Genomic DNA, 20,317 nt, shown 5'->3' on the forward strand with positions numbered 1-20,317 from the left:
TGAAAATAAAAATGAACATAGGAAATTATTTACTAAGGAAGGATCAAATGCTGAAACTTCAACATTTCGTATGCTAGAGTTAATCAACTGTCTACTTCCCCTTAACATTCCAGTATAGGACTGGAATGGGGTGGTGTGGTGGTGGAGGAATAACTGATTAGGATTTCTGATGCGGACTGGGATTTTTCTCGATGTCTTGGAGACTAGGAAAAAAAGGTAAACAGCAGAGTCAACAGCAGAAACCGAGGGTTACTGCCTAGGCTTCGACATTTATATATGTTAAAGGATGAGCTAATGACTGACTGATCTGCATCATGGATAAGGATCCAGTCTTATTCACCTTCACACCTGTGGCATACTGATGTCACTCAACAGTTATTTTATGCCTAACAGAAAGAACAGAGAATTAGGAGATAATTAAGTTTAGGTCACATAAGCCAAGGGAAGAGACGTGAGCTGATCTCTGCTTGGTAGAGAACACTCTGGCTATGTTGTAGAAAATGCACTGTCAAGGAGCAATACTGGAGGCAGAGAATTATCTGAAGGACTCTCACCCAGAAGTTGTGTTGTTTACAAAACAGACCTAGAATGAATAGGTGGAAATATCAAAGAAGCAAATTTAAGGGAAGATTCTTCTATTAAGTAGGACTTTAAAAAAAAATCACCGTTCCCTAAATTTTTAAAATACAGTGACATCAGTATTCTTCTAAGATGACTAGCTGACCTTTAAGGGGTCTTACAAATATAAGTCTCTGTAAGTTAAAATACATTTCTCATTTCCTTCATTATACATCCTGAGTAGAGAAAACTGGCAAGTAACTTATCAGTCAAAATCTTGTAACTCTGCTAACTTATCCTATAATTACACGGTAATATTCCCTGCACTCTAACTTCACTGCAATTCTTCTAGCAAGGAATGTTCCCTAACCCGAAGAGGAAATTATTGGCATGGTCTTCAACATTTACTTCTGTACTACAATTTTCTGAAAAGACTGTGTGTCAACTACAATTATACATGGTGTCCTCCCTTAAAAGGTGGCCAACATTGGTTGAAAAATTAGGGACATACAAATCAAAAGCAATGTTTCCTCAAACTTTCCAATATGCCATGGACACAAAATTATGCTCTGCTACTAGAACAAATATTCCCTTTTCTTCCCAACTCATTAAAAAATGTCATGTTGGTAATAATATTATACCTTCTCTTAGAAAGGAGAGCTAACCTTAACAGCAAAACACAATACTGATAAATATAAATGGATGAGCAGACTAGGTGACTTCTATACATACATGACTTGATCCTCAGTTGTAAACACAGCATCTTGTACTTTGGTTTCAGTTTTCTACAGAAACAGACACAAGAAGCCCAAAGAATGGCTAGGCAAGCAGGAAAAACTTGGAAGAAAGTTACTCTATGGGGCACTCCTAAGCATCTCACAGTTATAAATTATAAACTTCCCTGCACTAAAACATCTGTATGTTGAGCTACATGATAATTTTCAAGTTAGTGCCCCTATTCAAATACAGTCAACTATTCGACTCACTGGGAATCCTCTTGAGAGTATCATGTGGTACTACGTAGATACTACAGTTGATAAACTTACTTTTCTTTAACTTCTGAGGCCTCTCCTTCCTTGTCTTTATCTTCATCAGACTTCTCTCCTTTAAGCATGGGCTGAGAAATTATATCATCCGTGAAAGAACTGAAGTAAGATTTGATAAACTGTGGAGATGGCATCAAAGGTTCACGATTCTGAAATTCAATCACATTTAAATATTTCAAAATGAGAAAACACCGACCAAAGAAGCAGGTACATTTGTACAATACTGAGAATGACTGCTGTAAAAACTAGGATCTCATTCTCAAATAACTGAAGAATATCAGACTGCAAACCACAGGACAAGAGACAGTGGAACTGGTAAAGCTACTCATCCCAGTTGTTCAAAGCAGGTTTTAAATGACACCTCTCTTCTCCAAAGATGTAAAATATCCAGACCTCCTAGGACTACATGTTAAAGTCCAAGAAAGTGAAATCTCAAACACAGGAGGCAAATAACTGCCGAGTTAAAAATTATTTCCTGGGGCACCTGGCTGGCTCAGCTGGCAGAGCATGCAACTCTTGGGGGTGGTAAGTTTGAGCCCCACCTTGGGTATAGACATTACTTAAAAATGAATTTTTTAAAAATGTAATAAAAAATAAAAATTATCTCCTTCTGGTCTCTGTTCTAGATCAGCATCTTAATTTACCACTCAAGACCACATCTTACACAGGTGCTATAATGTTAAGTCCATTTACCATGGGCTTTCATCTGACCTCCAGCTGTACTGCATCTGAAGATCTCCATTACAGTAAATGCCACTCAAAGTCTGAATGAAATCACATTTCTTGTTTTAATTACTTTTTGGCATGGCAACGTGATTCATCATTATAGAATTATTTCCTTTTAGTCCAATTAGGATAAAATCTTCAAGAGGGTACAGGGAATAACATAACCATAGGGCCCTTATATTTTGGATCCTTTATCTTGAAAATCTAACCCAAAGATTTTTAAGTTGGAATACGGTGTTTTAAATTGTATGCATAATAAATACCATTCCTGTTTTTTTGGTAGATTCAATGCCTTTGTATTTGAAGGACAAAAAGGAATTTGGCTTTTTTCTTTATTAAGTTTATTTATTCTGAGAGAGTGAGTGAGAGAGAGAGAGAGAGGAGAAGACAGAGCAAGCACAAGCAGGGGAAGGCAGAGAGAGGGAGAGAGAATCCTAAGCAGGCTCAATCCCACTAACCATGAGATCATGACCTGAACTGAAAGCAGGAGTTGGAGGCTTAACCTACTGAGCCACCCCAGCACCCCAAGGGAATTTGGCTTTGTAAGTAAATTATGTAATCTAGAATAGAGGAGACTGGGAAAGAAGACAAAGGAAATCTTAGGGAAAGCCCTATTTTTATGGGAGAAATTCAATGTCTTCATTTAAGATTATACAGGTTAATACTGTAAATCAATTGGTCACCCATCAAATGACAAGTATGCTTAACTTCAGTATTTCACTAAAGATTGTATAGGAATATATAGTGGCAATCATTTGCCACTTTAAATAGCAGTTGCTGAAGACAGACTAAATCATTACTTTTAGTTTACTATTTCAGCTTGGAAAAGGTATCTTCCTGCCTTCCACACAGAATTACACATTTAAAATAAATACAATGCAAGTGATGGACTTAAGTAACAAAGGAATAAGATACAAGTTCCAGCTGTGCCGCTAATTAGCCATGTGACTCTGCACATGTCACTTTCAGTTTTCTTATCTGTAAAATGGCAACAAATATACTTGCCTTATTTTTCTCATAGGGCTGTTGTAGAAATAAAAACAATAACATGAAAAGTATTTTGTGATTTACAAAGGTAGCATATGAACAGTGGAGAGGCTCCTGGCTGTCTCAGTCACAAGAGCATACGACTCTTGATCTCGGGGTTGTGAGTTCAAGCTCCATAATGGGTGTAAAGATTACTTAAATAAAAACTTCAAAGAAAATATAAGTGGAAACTAATTTGGAACCTATATAAATGTGGGTTATCTTGTATTTTCTGAGCACCCTGAAGACCAACCAATATAATCACTCCACAATAACATTATAAATATACACAAGGAAATTAGGCTCCCTCAAGGTTGTGAGACTATTAAATGATATTTTACAGTGCTGTGAGGAATCCCAGTTCTAGGAAATGCTCAAGGGGAAAAAAAGCACAGTTTAAAGAGACTGAGAACAACTACAGCTATACTCCTCTCCAAGATTCACAACATATCCTAGCACATGAAAGTCCTACAGTGAAGAAACCCATTTTAACTGTTTAACTCAGCTAATATTCAGGGGTGTAAAATTTAAAAAACACACAGCTTATTTTATTTTTTTTATTTTTTTAAAGTTTATTTATTTTTGAGACAGAGAGAGACAGAGCATGAACGGGGGAGGGGCAGAGAGAGAGGGAGACACAGAATCGGAAGCAGGCTCCAGGCTCTGGGCCATCAGCCCAGAGCCCGATGCGGGGCTCGAATTCACGGACCGTGAGATCGTGACCTGAGCTGAAGTCGGACGCTTAACCGACTGAGCCACCCAGGAGCCCCTACACAGCTTATTAAAATCAACTTAAGGGAAACATTATTCTTAAAGAAAAAAGGAACAATTGCCTTGATATTACCGAAGTTTAGCAGAAATTTTCCAGTGATAGATATTTAGTGATGCCTGTGGTAATCCCATGACACTACTTCTATCGCTCATGACACTTCCCCATATCATGCCTTTTATACTTATTAATGGTCTCTCTCACTAAACTGTAATTCTGTAAGGGCAAGGACCATTTATTTCTTTTTTTTTTTTTTTTTAATTTTTTTTTCAACGTTTATTTATTTTTTTTGGGACAGAGAGAGACAGAGCATGAACGGGGGAGGGGCAGAGAGAGAGGGAGACACAGAATCGGAAACAGGCTCCAGGCTCTGAGCCATCAGCCCAGAGCCTGACGCGGGGCTCGAACTCATGGACCGCGAGATCGTGACCTGGCTGAAGTCGGACGCTTAACCGACTGCGCCACCCAGGCGCCCCAAGGACCATTTATTTCTAAAATGGCCACCATGGAGTTTTGTTCAATAAGGCTTCTTGAATTAAATTACCTGTTACAGACTGCTTAAAACCAATGCCAATTTATACAGTATATGCTTAAAAATATACCTTTAATGATATAGACAGGGCCTGGCAAATTGTTTCTATAAAAGACCGGTAGTAAGTATTTTAGGCTTTACAGGCCATACAGTCCCTGTCATAACCACCTCACTCTGCTGTTTTAGCTTAAAAGCAACCAAAAATGATGGCTGAGTGCTGTGTTCCAATAATATTTTATACAAACAGGTGGCAGACTGGATGCAGTCCATAGGCTTTATTTGGCAACCTCTAATACAGATGAATTCTTTCAGTATTCTCCAGATACAATATTGCATATAGCCTACATTCTTCTTTTAAAAAGATAAGCCACAAAGCCCAATATTACAGGAAAAGAAGCGTAACACAGATCTAATTTCAGTTGTTACCACTGCCATCATGCCCAAGTTCAAGCAGTGTAAATTAAAATGACTCTTCACAATGTATATCCCCTCTATTAACCAACTTAGATTTACCTTATATTTTTCTTTGGCTTTCTCTTTTCCAAGAAGTTTAAGAACTTTATCAGCTAACAGCATGCTTTGTTGATTTTGGAACCCTTCTAGTATACACACAGCAGTGACATCTAGAGATGATGGAAAAAACAAAAGTATAAAATTATTGCAAAGATGATTAGCAGCATCAAATGGGCACCATGTACCACAGAAAGCCAAACCAAATTGATGGCCTGATGTAGCTATCAATTTCATTTCCAATAATTTGCTTCTCAACACTTTAGTTTTATATACTCTATAACTCAAACTCGAAACTCAGAAATTCATTCCACTTCTCTGGTTATTCACTTTTCTCACCTGTGAAATCCAAGGAACTATCCTGTATGGTTTGTGATGTTTCTTACCACCCTCACATTCTACATAGTAAATAAATGAAGAATCTAGGAAGACTCCCTTGTGCCCAGCACCTAAAGGCCTTATCAATGTAATGTGGCTTTCTCATGTCTGATTCTTTTTATAGACCTCACAAGTTATTCCTTGTGTCCAAAGCCATCTTGCCAGGGAGCTCTCAATTAAATCTGCTTCAAAATACCATTTTCCTCTGGTTATGCCACAGCTCAAGATAAAGTGGTTTGAAATTTAAAAGATCAGTGGTTCCTGAACCTCTCAACCTTTTATAGTATTCAAACATTGGCTGTTCCCACTCTTTCTGAATTCAATTTCTCAGAATTCCAAATCTTTGCTCCTCCAAACAAGTCAATCTGTTCATATGTTCCCCGGATAACCTGGCTAATGCCAAAGTCAATGTCTTTTTCCCATCTCAGTCCACCTATCTAAAATCCACTTAATCAGCTTTCTGCCAATTATTAACTGGTAATAACTTCAAGGGCTGGCTCAAAACTCAGAATTCTCTTTTTCCAAAGCAACAGTCCTTCTACCCATCACCAAAATACACACCACCACAAAACCTCAAATTTTTCTAAAATGTTCTCTAAACCACTCTCACTTGGTAATCCAGACTTTTAAAAATAAAATGGATTTTTCCTTTTAAATAATGTTATTTTAAAAGTAATTATGGCTAAATCTGATTATTGATGCTTTTAAAGCAGATTTAGCTTGTAGAAATCACTTTGGTTTAGCTCCACGTCACCCACAAAAATGTACGTTAAAATAAGCCAGTAGCCTATATTCCAATTGGAGTTTTAGAAGCAGATATGGCCAATTAGAGGCTGCAGAATATTTACTTACAGAATTTACTCAGAATGGCAAATTCACCTGATGCTTTGTACCAAATACGTAATTTCCAATTGGGTATAAAATAATGTTTGAAAATACCAAGCACAAAAATACAAATGTTTTCTTTAATGACTCATCTGAAAATCATTTCATGTTTATATAGGACATTAACTGAAAATATGTAGAATCTTAACAACACTATCACTTACTAAAACCTCTTTTCTGATTTCTTTATCATGGAATTACACTGATGCTCATTAATTGCCAAGTTAAAAATGAATGGTATATAAACTTCAAATCTTAATACTAATTTAGTCCCATAATTGAGAACAGAAACAATACTCAAGTATCAGAAATCTCAATTTAAATTAGAAAACAAATTCTCAGTTGGGGAAGAATCTAACTTTTAAATACAAGTGATTTCTCTACTTCATATAAACTTACCAATGACTACAAAGCCTTATGTAATTTTCATATGTAAACACAAAAATACCCTCACCTTCTAAACATTCCTTCTTATTGTCTAGCTTCTCGTGGGCTTTTGCACGTCTAAAGAGAGCTTTCACATATTTGGGATTAAGTTCAACAGCCTTTGTACAATCTTGTGCCACCTCTTTCCATTTTTGCTGTAATTGAAAGTATTAAAAAAAGTCACACTAAAGGAATCGCTGTTCAACAGAAATTACTTTTCGAAACTTAACAGGCTGAGTGTTAAGTCTCACAACACACAAAAATATTCCCAATACATAAAAAGAGTTAAGATCCACAATATATTACAACAGCTCTGTAAATACCTGTAAATAAAGAAAAGCAATCTGATTTTCAAAAACAGGCAAAGGACATACTTAGGCCATCTTTCTACCACCAAATCTACAAACCTACCTGCATCTCTGTGCTCCTATCATCTCCTTCCCTCCTGTTAAAACTGAGGAAGCACCCCTCTTCATCAAAGGCCAATCCTCCACTTGTGAGCTGGATCCATACTCTCTCCACTTCAAAGACTTTACTTTGTTAGCTATTTCACCTCTACGTCAATCTACATCTCTACTGAATCATTCCCATGAGCATATAAAAAAAACCCAAAAAAACCCACTTACTCTAGTTATTTTCCATCTTTTAAAAACCCTCCTTTGAGTCCATAATTCCCTGCAGCTACTACCCCATTTCTTGGTTCCTCTTTATTGCCAAACCTCCAAAGAACTGCCGCTCTAATTGATTTCTACCTACTTCACTGGCTGCTCCTTCTCAATTTCCTTTGCTAAATTCTTCCCCTCCACCTGAGTCCTCAAGGTTTCATCTCTTCTCTCACCCTAGGTGACCACATCTAACATCCTGGCATTATATAAAATAGAAAATTAGATGACTCCCAAAAGAGACATTTCTCAATTCAACTTCTACGTAGCTGTCTCACTCCTTCCCCATTCCACTATTATTTACATTCCTGCTTTTCTTCACCCTTCATATCCAATATAACAGCAACTTGTTGGTCTCAGCTTACTTCATGTTTCACATAGGCTGCCTCAGCAACATCCTTACTTGGTGTCCCCGTCTCCACTCTTGCCTCCCTACAATATATTCTTGACAGAACATTGAAAGCAATTTTAGAGGATGTCCCTGCCTTACTTAAAACCCTTAAATATTTGCCATTACACTCAGAATCAAATCCAAACTCCTTACCGCTGTAGACTTTGTCTCATCTGCCCTCTGCTGCCTCTCCAATTGCATCTCTCTATACTCCAGGATCCTTTATAATTCTTTAATCACACCAAACTCTTTCCTGCCTCAGAGCAATTATACACACCGTTTCCTCTATTTGTAACACTGTCTCCTCTACTGTTTTATGCACCAATCCCATCTCTAGTCATTTTTTTATTACTGAATCATGTTAATTATTTAAAGCATTTGTGAAAATGTCATTTAAATAGTTCATTGTTTAGCTATTCTTGAGTTCTATGCATAATGATTTGCTTTTATAGACCCAGCTTGTACCATAGCAACCTTCCGTATAGGAAGATAGTCAGTAATATTTGGTTGAACAAAAAAATGAGGAGACTACAAATGCCCAATAACCACAGAAAAGAATAGTGAACTTCAACATTTCTAAAAGTGCAAATTAAAACAATGAGAGAAAAAATGGCAAATAATATTAAGACTGATAATATAGTCAGCGAGAGTAATGGAAAACAAGCATGCTCATATTGTTGGGAGTAGGTGCTGATGCTATCTCTTTAGATTTCCGTTTCTAGAATTTTATCCTCCCGAAAGTATGCAAAAAAATACTTAATGAAAATATTTACTCAAATACTGAATGCAATAGGTAAAACAGGAAACAACCCAAATGTTCATCACTAGATGTTCTCCAGTATACAACCATGTAACAGCTACTACATATACCATTTCAGAAAGAATAAAACAAATCTGCATGTGCTAAGAAAAGCTGCACAAGATATAGTGGCAATTAAAGAATGTCACAAACAATACTGTGTAATAAGTTTGGTCTCCCCGCACGCTACTATTAATATTTATGGAAACAAAAAATTGAAAAAAATAGCCTCAAACTGTTGAGAAGGATGGGGTTACCAGAAACTGTAGTTTCCTGTATTGTCTAATTTTATAGAACCTGATATATATAACTTTAGATTATATTTTTAACCAGCAAAACTCAAATCTGTTCTTAAAAAAGTTATGTAATTAAAAGATATGAAAACAAAAAGCCTGTAATTTCAAAACTTCAAAAAACTTATTAGGTTTATTTGAGTGGTACTAACTGAAACATTATGCAAATAAAGAAAACAAAAAGAACAGGAAAAAAAAAAAAAAAACAAACCCTAAGATACATACCAACTGTTCAAAGGCAGCAGCTCTGTTTTGATAAAATGTGGAAAGGTCAGCATTCTTCTCTATAGGGCACAAACTGATCGCCTCAGTATAGCACTGAATAGCTTGTTCATATTTTCCTGCTTTAAAATATTTGTTGCCTTTGTTCTTGGCTGCTTGTGCTCTATCAAGAGAGTTCTGAAATGAGAAGAAAGAACACTTATCAATACTCAGGAATAGATTAAGGTCAGAGACTAAACAGTGATAAACTGACAGAAGAAAAATGGGTATGTAGAATAGCTGTTTACAATGTAAGTCACTTCATATAAATATCTTCATGGGATAAAGTCTCAGTAGTAGGATTGCTAAGCCAAAGGTTTATGTATTTTTAATTTCAAAAAAACTGCTGTAGTACTTTATATTTAAAATCCACTTTCCTGCCATTCCTGCCAGCAAGAGTTGTGATAGCTAATTTTTGCCAATCTAATGGGTTATCAGTCAGAAGTGACTACCAGTTAGGATGCATTTGACAATGTCTGGAGAAATTTCTGATTGTCACAACTGCAGGGGGTAGGTTTGGGTAGCTGCTACTGTTACCTAGTGGGTAGACATCAGGGATGCTGTTGACATTCTGCAATGCACAGGACAGCCCCCCAACACAAAGAATTATCAAATCCAAAATGTCAATAGTGCCAAGTTCATTGAAAAACCATGGTATAAAGTAATACTCCAATATTATTTTGATTTACATTTTCCTCTATTAATGAATCTGAAAATCTTTTCATGTTTATTGGCCATGAGGCTTTTTTATTCTGAAAACCACTTATTCATGTGTGTTGCTATTTTTCTGTTGGGCTGTTTGTCAATAGTATAGAATAGATACTAGACACACTTTGTCATCTTCATTATAATTGTTATCCCAAATCTGTTGTTTGCTCATCAATAAATTTTCTGTACTCTTGTCTTAGTCTCAGAGTCTTCCTAGAGGACCCAACTTACATACTGTGTACAATAAGAAGAGTTCGTAGGTAGTACCCACTGAGGACAGTTGTGAATACTTCAGTCAACATTTGGGAAGCGTTCTGGAGATAATTCCAGTTATCCAGGTTCTAGCTGCTAAGTCCAAGAACTTTGTGACATGTCTTTACCCAAAACTTATTGTTTGTCAGCATCATCCAACTTTATTTTTTAATTTTTTTATGTTTATTTTTAAGAGAGAGAGACAGAGCGCAAGTGGGGGAGGGGCAGAGAGAGAGAGAGAGAGAGAGGGAGGGAGGGAGGGAGACACAGAATCTGAAGCAGGCTCCAGGTTCTGAGCTGCCAGCACAGAGCCCGACATGGTGTTCGAACCCACAAACCGTGATATCATGACTTGAACTGAAGTTGGACACTCAACCGACTGAGCCACCAGGCGCCCCAGCATCATCCAACTTTAACAAATATGTGATTATGAAAGAATACATAATGTCTGCAACAGGTAAGCACTGACAAAACAAAAGTAGAAGTAGTTGCCCGCACAAATAACTTACAGGAGTCGTGAAAGCCAAGTTGCTTATGGACCAGGGCATCTCACTCCTAAACAGAAAAGTGAAACACCAACCTTTTTTTTGAATGTGCTCTTTTTCCCCCTTACTCTTGCTTCATTTTTCTTTGCTGCTTTCCCCCCACTATTTACCTTTTGTTTCCCTTCTCCTTTAATCCAAGTACTACTCTAATTAATTTTTAAAAGTATAGTGTGCAAAGATTTGTTGGAAACTCCTTTTATCTAAGCTCAGAATATTAAACAGCTAGTTTAAGCCAGCTAGTGTCAATAGGGAACATATTTTAAAACTAGGATGATGGGCGCCTGGGTGGCGCAGTCAGTTAAGCGTCCGACTTCAGCCAGGTCACGATCTCGCGGTCCGTAAGTTCGAGCCCCGCGTCGGGCTCTGGGCTGATGGCTCAGAGCCTGGAGCCTGTTTCCGATTCTGTGTTTCCCTCTCTCTCTGCCCCTCCCCCGTTCATGCTCTGTTTCTCTCTGTCCCAAAAATAAATAAATGTTGAAAAAAAAAAATAAAACAAAAAACAAAAAACTAGGATGTAGGAGACCCAAATAAACCACAAATTAAAAGATGAATATAAAATCTTCCATTTGTCAAAAGCCTCAATCATCTTCCAAACGCTTTGACAGTGAAAATCTTTAGCACAAAATATCCATAATAGACAATCAGGAATCTCTTATATATCTATAGACTATAGGAGGGTAACTATCAAGTTATTGCTGGAAAAGTGCATTTGAAGCGGCCCCTACAGCCCTCCCACTCCATTGAGAGGAGAAGTGAGCCTGGACTAGGGCTGTCATCCAGAAGGAGCGAGGATCCCCTACACCCAAGAGGTAAGTGATAGGCATACCTTGGCTGTCTTACAAGAGACCAAACTGCTGAGAACTGCTACCATAGAAAAAAATTTAATACCCTAAGAGAGAGGCACCCAACTCAAATAGAAAAACTAATATTTGAGAAAACAGGATAAACCAGGCAAACTGAAACTTTAACATCAGAGGAATAAGAGGCTATCACAGTCATTTTAAAAGGAGTCTGCTTTGAAAGAATACTAATTAGACATCTTGAAAATTAAAAAGGATTATTATAATCAACTCAACAGATGGTCTGGGATTGGGGCGCCTGGGTGGCTCTGTCGGTTAAGCATATGACGTTGGCTCAGGTCATGATCTCACATTTCATAGGTTTGAGCCCCACATCGGGCTCTGTGCTGACCGCTTGGACCCTGGAGCCTGCTTCAGATTCTGTGCCTTCCCTTCTCTCTGCCCCACCCCTGCTTGAGATATCTCTCCCTCTCCCTCTCTCTCCCTCCCTGTCTCTCTCTCAAAAATAAACATTAAAAGAAAAAACTCAGTTTCTGCTGAGATCATCTTAATAGACAGTCTGGGACTATATATTTGAATGGGCATAACTGAGGAGCAAATTAACAAGTAGAAGATAGAGCCAAGGAAATCTGTCAGAATGCAATGAAAATAGAGGACAGGAAGATGAGACATTTGGAGGAAAACCTAAATGACATGGAATATAAATTCAGATGTTCCAACATCTACCTATCTGGAATTTAGAAGGAAAGGCACAGAATGGTGTGTTGAAGGAAATATTAGAAAAATTCCTGGAGGGGCCGCCGGCTGGCCCAGTCAGCAGAGCATGCAACTCTTGATCAGGGTTGTGAGTTCAAGCCCCACATAGAGTGTGAGCCCTACTTAAAAAAAAAAAAAAAAAAAAAGAAAAGAAAATTCCTGGAGCTGAAATAACACACATTTTTAGACACATCATGGTGAAATTTGCCAACAAAAATCCTAAAAGTTTTTAGGTAGAAAAAACAGATTATCCACAAAGGAAAAAGAACCAAAGTGGTATTAGAATATCACCAACATGGGGTACTAAAAAACAATGAAGTAACAACTTTAAAGTTCTGAAGAAAGATTATCTCCAATTTAGAATCTTATACCTAGCCAAACTAGTTTTTAAGGTTGACTGCAAGAACAGAAATAGAGGTAGTATAACTTCCTTATCACTAAAAATAGACCCAAAAGTAGGGCAAATTATCAATACAAGTAGAAAGGGGAGGATAAAGGAAAAAAACAAAAAAAGGCTACATATGGCAGGAATCATTAAACAGGTTAATAACAAATGTCAATAGGTTAAATCTCCATGTTAAAAAATTTTTGAACTATGCTATCAGGCATGACCTAAAACAAAGTGACAGGTCAAAAAGACTATAAAAGTTAGAGAAGGCAAACACTAAGAAAAATAAGGCAGTATCAGACCAAAAAAACATTAAAAAGCCTCAGATGGAACACAAAAGGACACCTTTACTGATAAAAGCCTCAATTTGCCAAGAACACATCATAATCAGGAATCTTTACGGGCTAATAAAACTTCAAACTAAGGAAAGTTACTTTTGATACTAAATATCAAGATAAACATTCTTCCAATTTTTGGCAAAACGTTTACAATGTTTCTAACTCATTTAGGACATGGCTAATACACATCCTTAAACACTAGGGACTGTTTATGTAGAAAATAATGAGGGGCAGAGAGAGAGAGGGAAAGAGAGAATTCCAAGCAGACCCTGCACTATCAGTGCAGAGCCCAATGAGGGACCAGATCCCACGATCCCACCAACTGTGAGATCATGACCTGAGCTGAAATCAAGAGTCAGATGCTCAACCGACTGAGCCACCCAGGTGCCCCAGTATTTTTTTTTTTTTAACTTTTTTATTTTTTTAGAGAGAGAGAGAGCAAGCGAGAGCATGAGCTGGGGAGAGGGGCAGAGGGAGACCTGAGCTGAAATCAGAAGTCGGACACTCAATTGACTAAGCCACCCAGGTGCCCTTATTCAGTATTTTTAATAAAGATTTACAGATTAGATAAAAACATCTTCTGGACAGAGTAATGACCTTGTCTCCGCAGAAACAGGTAATGAACTCCTTCCTGTCTACTAGAAGTTTAAGGCTAAATAATATCATACAGAATACAAGAGGGGGCAGTTATAGCAAGGGCTGACAAGTTAAAAGAACAGACATATCTGGAGAGATGAGTACACAAGGCTTTCCTTTCTCTACTTAGAGGATGGATATTTTTATCCAGCAAAGTCTAAATCAACTTAAAACCAACCAAGTGAATCTTTCAATTAGCTATTTTCCTCCATTAGTCGTTTTATAATAGCTCCTTTTAAAAGTTATTAAAAATTCTTTAGGGGCGCCTGGGTGGCGCAGTCGGTTAAGCGTCCGACTTCAGCCAGGTCACGATCTCGCAGTCCGTGAGTTCGAGCCCCGCGTCGGGCTCTGGGCTGATGGCTCGGAGCCTGGAGCCTGTTTCCGATTCTGTGTCTCCCTCTCTCTCTGCCCCTCCCCCGTTCATGCTCTGTCTCTCTCTGTCCCAAAAATAAATAAACGTTGAAAAAAAAAAAAAATTAAAAAAAAAAAAATTCTTTAACTCCAGGGCACCTGGCTGGCTCAGTTAGTAGAGCATGCGACTCTCGATCTCGGCGTTGTTGAGTTCAAGCCTCATGTTGGGCTTGAAAAGTCTTAAAAAAAAAAAAAAAAAAAAAAAAAAAATCTTTTAACTCCTAAGGCCAAAATTAGAATCTGATTAACGTCTTTTCCTTATTATACTGTAAAAAAAACAATGGTTTGAATGACACTGTGTGGAAAAGGATCAAATTACATAGGCAAATCACCAAGTGCAAATTTTCTTCAGTTGCTTCCACTGCCACTCCAGAAAGCAAACCAAACCACATTTCTGGAGAGCACAACCTTGGTTAACATCCCTATCACCCCAAGCCCACTGTCTGCCTCATTACTTTCTGTCCAACTATTTCCCTTACCTAATAAAAATGCAGACGGGGGGCCTGGGTGGGTTAAGCGTCCGACTTCGGCTCAGGTCATGATCTCGCAGCTTGTGAGTTCAAGCCCTGCACAGAGGCTCTGTACTGACAGCTCAGGGCCTGGAGCCTGCTTCAGATTCTTAGTCTCCCTCTCTCTCTCTGCCCCTCCCCTGCTTGTGCTCTCTTTCTCTCTCAAAAATAAATAAACATTAAAATATTTTTTTAATAAAAAAAATAAAAATGCAGAGAAAGAATGGCATTACAGCAAGGACAGTACAGAAAAACTAATCATTTTGGCCCACTGATGAAATGTAGGACAAAAAGCTGGTTAACACAATGCCAGCCTTCCCCTACATCAGGAACTAGACCTTATTTTCACAAGCTTTGAGGCCAAAACCAGGCAGAAATTAAAATAAATGCACTGGACAAAAAAGTTTGTATTAGAGAACACATGACGAACAATTCTTTATGAGGGATTTTAATTCCATCCTACAAGAATCCTTCACACTGCTTTTCAGTAATCCCCACCTGCCACCACCAGTCTACATTCTTGAGTTATAATAAGAACTTTCATAATTAAAGATTGGAGTTAGAAAACAAGCTCAAAGACAATTTTGAAAGCATATTTGATAAATGAGATGCAGACATACTGATCTAAAACATAATGGGAACATCCTGAAATGCCAGTTTATTTCATATGGTTTGTTTGCATATCTAAAAGTACTCAGGTGGTTTAAAAGTCATTTAAAAACCATTTATGTTTAAAAGACATTTAAAAGCCATTTATGTTACTGGAAATCACTTTTGGTTTGGGTAGTCGTTTTCAGGTTCTGAACATTCCATAATATTTTACACTGAAGTTATGTGAAAATGCAGCTCTCTCTGCATTTATTACAACAAATTATTTTCTAATTGCTCTGAAAATTCTTTTTAACAAGTAAATTGTATCATGTCATTCCTTGCTCAAAACCTTCCAGTAACTTCCCACCACCAAGACCTACACACAAGACTCCAAACTTTCGTTACTCCACTTCAGCCACATACTCAATTTTCATACATGAGTGTAAATTCAAACTTCATCAATACTGGTTAGAATACAGAAGAACTATGAAAAAGATGTTGACATCTGCCTAGTATGTTACATAAAGTATGATTTAAAATGGTCTCCTAGAAAACTTAGTTTTTTTCCCCCATGCATGATTTGGGTAAGTTCCATCTCTTTCATAATGAATAACTGTTCAGCAGAGTTAACTCCATGATTCCATGTGATTCTGCTAAATGAATTCAATAAATATTTGAAGCCAAATCTCACAAGGAATCCTGAAGTTAATGCATTAAGTAAAAAGGGCACCTGGGTGGCTCAGTCCCTTAAGCACTGGACTTGGCTCAGGTCATGATCTTGTGGTTCTTGACTTCGAGCCCCACATCGGTCTCTCTGCTGTCAGCACAGAGCCTGCTTCAGATCCTCTGTCTCCCTCTCTCTGCCCCTCCCCTGCTCACTGTGTCTCTGTGAAAAATAAATAAACATTTAAAAAAACAACTGTCAAAATTACTTTTGACAAATCTTTAGCAGAGCACCACACTGGAGATGCATAGTAGGTGCTATTACTATCCTCATTCTACATAAAGAGCAACTGAAGGCCAGACAGTCTGAGTAACTTGCTCAAGGCAGGATTCAAACTCTAGCAATTCCACTCCAGGTTGCCTAAACTTTACTTCTGTACTGCATGGATTGTCATCCACGTTTTATGAAGAATATTATTACAATCACATCCAGATTCACACTCTGGAACTGAAACAAAACAGATTCAGATATCCTATCTTGCTAACTACTAACTTTAGGGCAAAAGGTCTTTAAATGAAAAGACAAAAAGAGTCATCAGCACAATTAGATCTTTTTCTTTCTTTATGCCAAGGAAATATAACTGAATTCATTTTAATAAAAAGCACATCTGATGTGACTCCACAATCAACAGGATAGTCTTTACCCTGAAGGAACACTAGAGGCAGGTCAAGAAACAAGTAGACTGGCAGCTTCTCTAAAGAATCACCACTGATTAAAAAACCCGAAACCCCAATTCACATCGGGAAAATGTGATTAGGTAATTAGTAAACTGTGTAACTAATAACCAGAAAATTATTAGAATCAAAGTAGCAACTACATATAAATATACACACACATATCCAAAAGTATTTGGGTAAGACACAAGAATTAAAAACAAGTAACTCAGGTAATAAATCTAAAAGGAAACAATGAAAAACACAGTAAATATGTAGGTCTCCTCTCCATAAGCACTGTGCTAGAACTTGTCAAACAAGAGGCAAAACCTACAAATCTACCCTGTACCTTTTGCAGAGGCTAATCTACTCTGGAAAAAACAAGTAACATTTAAAGACAAAAGGAACAGATATTAAGGTATAATGCCAGTAAATTTAGTAGAATACAAAGTTGAAAAAAAAGTAATGGAGATTTGATAGTCAGTGAAGGTTACTTACAGGAATGTGCTCTGGAACAAAAATGACTAATAAAGAACAGCCAGGAAAATACTCCAAGGAGGAAAAACCATACATACACACACACACACACACACACACACACACACACACACACACACACACACACACAATTCAGACCAGAAAGGGTCCTTTAAAACAAGTAAGTCCTGCAATGGTAACATTGACTACATTATAGAAAGCTTTCAATGATAGACATTTGGCAATAAGGACTCACTGTAAATGCTCAGCAAATATTTACAAAATATTATTCTGATAATCACATATAGTTACTGTGAAAGGAAATGAGCTGGAATCAGGTAATGTATGTGTAAGAAAATAAAATGGGTATCACCATAATACACATTTACATATATCAAAATACAAAGTGGTTTAACACTGTTTCTTTTCAATGGCTTCATTCTCTTAAATTTACCAAATTCCAAAAGCATATTTAAAAATTCGAATCCCAGCTTAAGATTCGAGAAAGTCTTTTAAAAATACTTTTATCAACCAAATATTACTTTTATATGAATAAAACCTATTATATGAATAACACCTGAGATAATAAGTCCTTTCCTGTATTATATCCCAATATTTCAAAAATCTACAACCAACCCCACCCACTGAATCATAATACAGAACACTCTTTACCTAAGAATTCATTTGTAAGAATGCAGGTTCTGCAGGATTATGGTTGTAGTTCATACAAAATCAAGTGATTTATAAAAAGAATGTCTAAGTAAGGTTTAAGACTGTTACACCAAGTTCTAGGTTGACTGGTGGAATAAAAATGAAAAGCTGAATTCTGAAAAAATATTCAACTTGTGGAGATGTGGACACACACACACACACACACACACACACGTCAAAGAATGAAGCTTCATTGGTACAATGACTCAACACCTGCTTTGTACAAGGCATTTATTAGGTTCTGAGAATAGTGAGATAGAGCCAGTCCCAGCCTTCACATATTCAAGAGTATAGTAGGAAAGATATGAATAAGCAACTCTAGTACCACGTGGTAAGTGCTATGGAAGGGAAAAGTTCAGTGTTATGTAATCACATAACCTATGCCCAGGTAAAGGGTTCAGAAAAGGTTAAATGATCTACATGTTGTGACCTGAAGGATGAGAAGGTAGATTATTAGGCAGTGTTCACAGAATATCCAAAGCCAAGAAATAAGAGGAAATGTCAAGAGATAAAGTTGAAGAGGTAAACAGGATCAAGATCATGGAGGATCTTAAATGATGATGAGTTTGAACTTTATCTGTTGGGCAATGAACAGAACACCACTTAATGATTTTAAGCACATAACTGTCAGGATTTTATTCTGGTAGTGACAAATGGATGCAAGGAAGACAATGAGAGTAGCAGTTATTCAGTTGAGAAATAATGGCCGTGGGAATGTAGCAGTCAGGCTTAAAACTCTTCTGGATGTTTTTCTGGATTAGATGTGGAGAATATGCCAATAGTTAAAAGTTAAGGAAGATATCCAAGTCTCTGGCTTAGGAAAGTAGTCTGATGAGGCACATTAGTTGGTATTCTCAAGAAAAACAGGGAGGAGTCTGGATGTGAAATACCTGTAAGGTAATGAAGTGAGAATTCCCCCTTAAATTTGGGCCTCTTGAGAGGTGTAGGCTATACACAAGAAATTAGGAAGCTATCAGTATACGTGATAAGTTCCTGCACAGCAAGCATCCAGTGAAGGTGTGGAAAGTAAGAGAATGCTTATGATAGAACCATGAAGGTCACCAAAAGGAAGAGGTAGAGAAAAGAGCCTGAAAAGGAGACCAAGAACAATCAGCAAGGGAGGTATCAGGAATTTTTTAAAAGGCAAAGGAAATTAGAATACAATGTGTCAGAAGCCACAGGAAAAGTTATGAAATTAAGAGAAGACAATGTAAAATACTGCCAAGGATCAAGATAAAGACTGAAAGGTGTTCACTGTACTTAGTTACATAGAAATGTCACTGGTGACCCTGGTTTTTCTTTAAAGTTTATTTATTTTGAGAGTGAACAAGTGGGGGGAGGAGCAGAGAGAGGGAGAGAGAGAATCCCAAGCAGACTCCGTGCTGTCAGCACAGAGCCTGATGTGTGGCTTGATCCCATAAACCATGAGATGACGACCTGAGCCAATACTAAGAGTCAGATGCTTAACTGAGCCACCCAGGTGCCCCAGTGACCCTGATTTTTAAAAAATGACTAGAAACAGATCATTTGAGGGGAGAGAATTACTTCATTTCAAAGATGACTGAAAACACCCCGTCACTCAGTCTTTGCTCTCCTAATTAAAATGCTTAAGTACATTTCTCCTTTCCCATTCTAGAGGGCTGACTTAGATTAGTGGTTTCTAACCATTTCATGTGGGATAACTACTGTGTAACATTAAAAAAGCTTGAACACCAGAATAACTATTTTTTTTATCAAATTAAAAAACAACAGGATAGAATGCTACTATAGCCAATCAAAGTTTTAAATAAATGCACCTTTCAAAAAATCCTGTTTGAAAAAAAAAAAATACCTAAGACATCTGTGCAGCCAGAATACCATACTTGGTATATATGTGGGTGTGGTAGTCCCTTGTGATACCTCAGAGACTCAGAGATTGAGAAGCCATGTGGATAAGATGATCTTCAAAGAATCTATCCAACTCTGGAAATCTGTAATTCTTCAAGTCTTTTTAAAAACATTACTGAAGCAAAATAGCACCTTGCGGTAGGTTTTCCAGTGCCCCCAAATGGAACATGATTTAATACTTGAAGTATTTCAAGGTCAGATGCTATCAACTGTAATTAGATGCCTTTCTTTAGTGAAATCCTAAAATCCCCATTAATTAAACAGAAATATGAATTTCTGCTTTTACTTTCCGGTGTTTATTCCAGAAAAAAAGATAACTGGATACAGTCTACATTGTACACAAAATCTCAAGAGAGCCAGTTTTATTAGTTCATTTTACATTAAGGCAAACATAGGCCAACAGACAAAAACCAATGGTTTTCTCCTTTATTCACTGTACCTTGAACAGACAGTATTTGTCCATTCCTTCATTCCCTTAAAAATTATAGCTATTGCTCAGGTGGAGAAAGAACAGAGCATCAGGATTCTGCCAGTTCTTCCATCAGTTGAAACAAATGACTTCCTTATTTACAAAACCCACTAAGGTTGCCAACTGAAAGGTGCTATTCAAATATAAAGCAATTTCTCCAACCACAGATAATAAATAAATTATAACTAGTGGTCAGTTAT

The 20,317-nt window shown here is 37.3% G+C and overlaps 1 protein-coding gene across 1 annotated transcript in view; it reads right to left on the reverse strand.

Annotated features, from left to right (window-relative positions):
* TOMM70 (translocase of outer mitochondrial membrane 70) overlaps positions 1–20,317 on the reverse strand; it is a 34,593-nt gene that overhangs the window by 11,722 nt on the left and 2,554 nt on the right. The window contains exons 2-5 of the mRNA XM_045501780.1: positions 9,227–9,400; positions 6,885–7,011; positions 5,171–5,280; positions 1,605–1,753 (exon numbers count right to left, since the gene is read on the reverse strand). Coding sequence (XP_045357736.1) covers positions 1,605–1,753; positions 5,171–5,280; positions 6,885–7,011; positions 9,227–9,400 — 560 coding nt within the window. The remainder of the gene's footprint in view (positions 1–1,604; positions 1,754–5,170; positions 5,281–6,884; positions 7,012–9,226; positions 9,401–20,317) is intronic.

The sequence above is a fragment of the Leopardus geoffroyi genome, chromosome C2 (genome assembly GCF_018350155.1).
Source record: "Leopardus geoffroyi isolate Oge1 chromosome C2, O.geoffroyi_Oge1_pat1.0, whole genome shotgun sequence".
Taxonomy (NCBI): Eukaryota; Metazoa; Chordata; class Mammalia; order Carnivora; family Felidae; genus Leopardus; species Leopardus geoffroyi.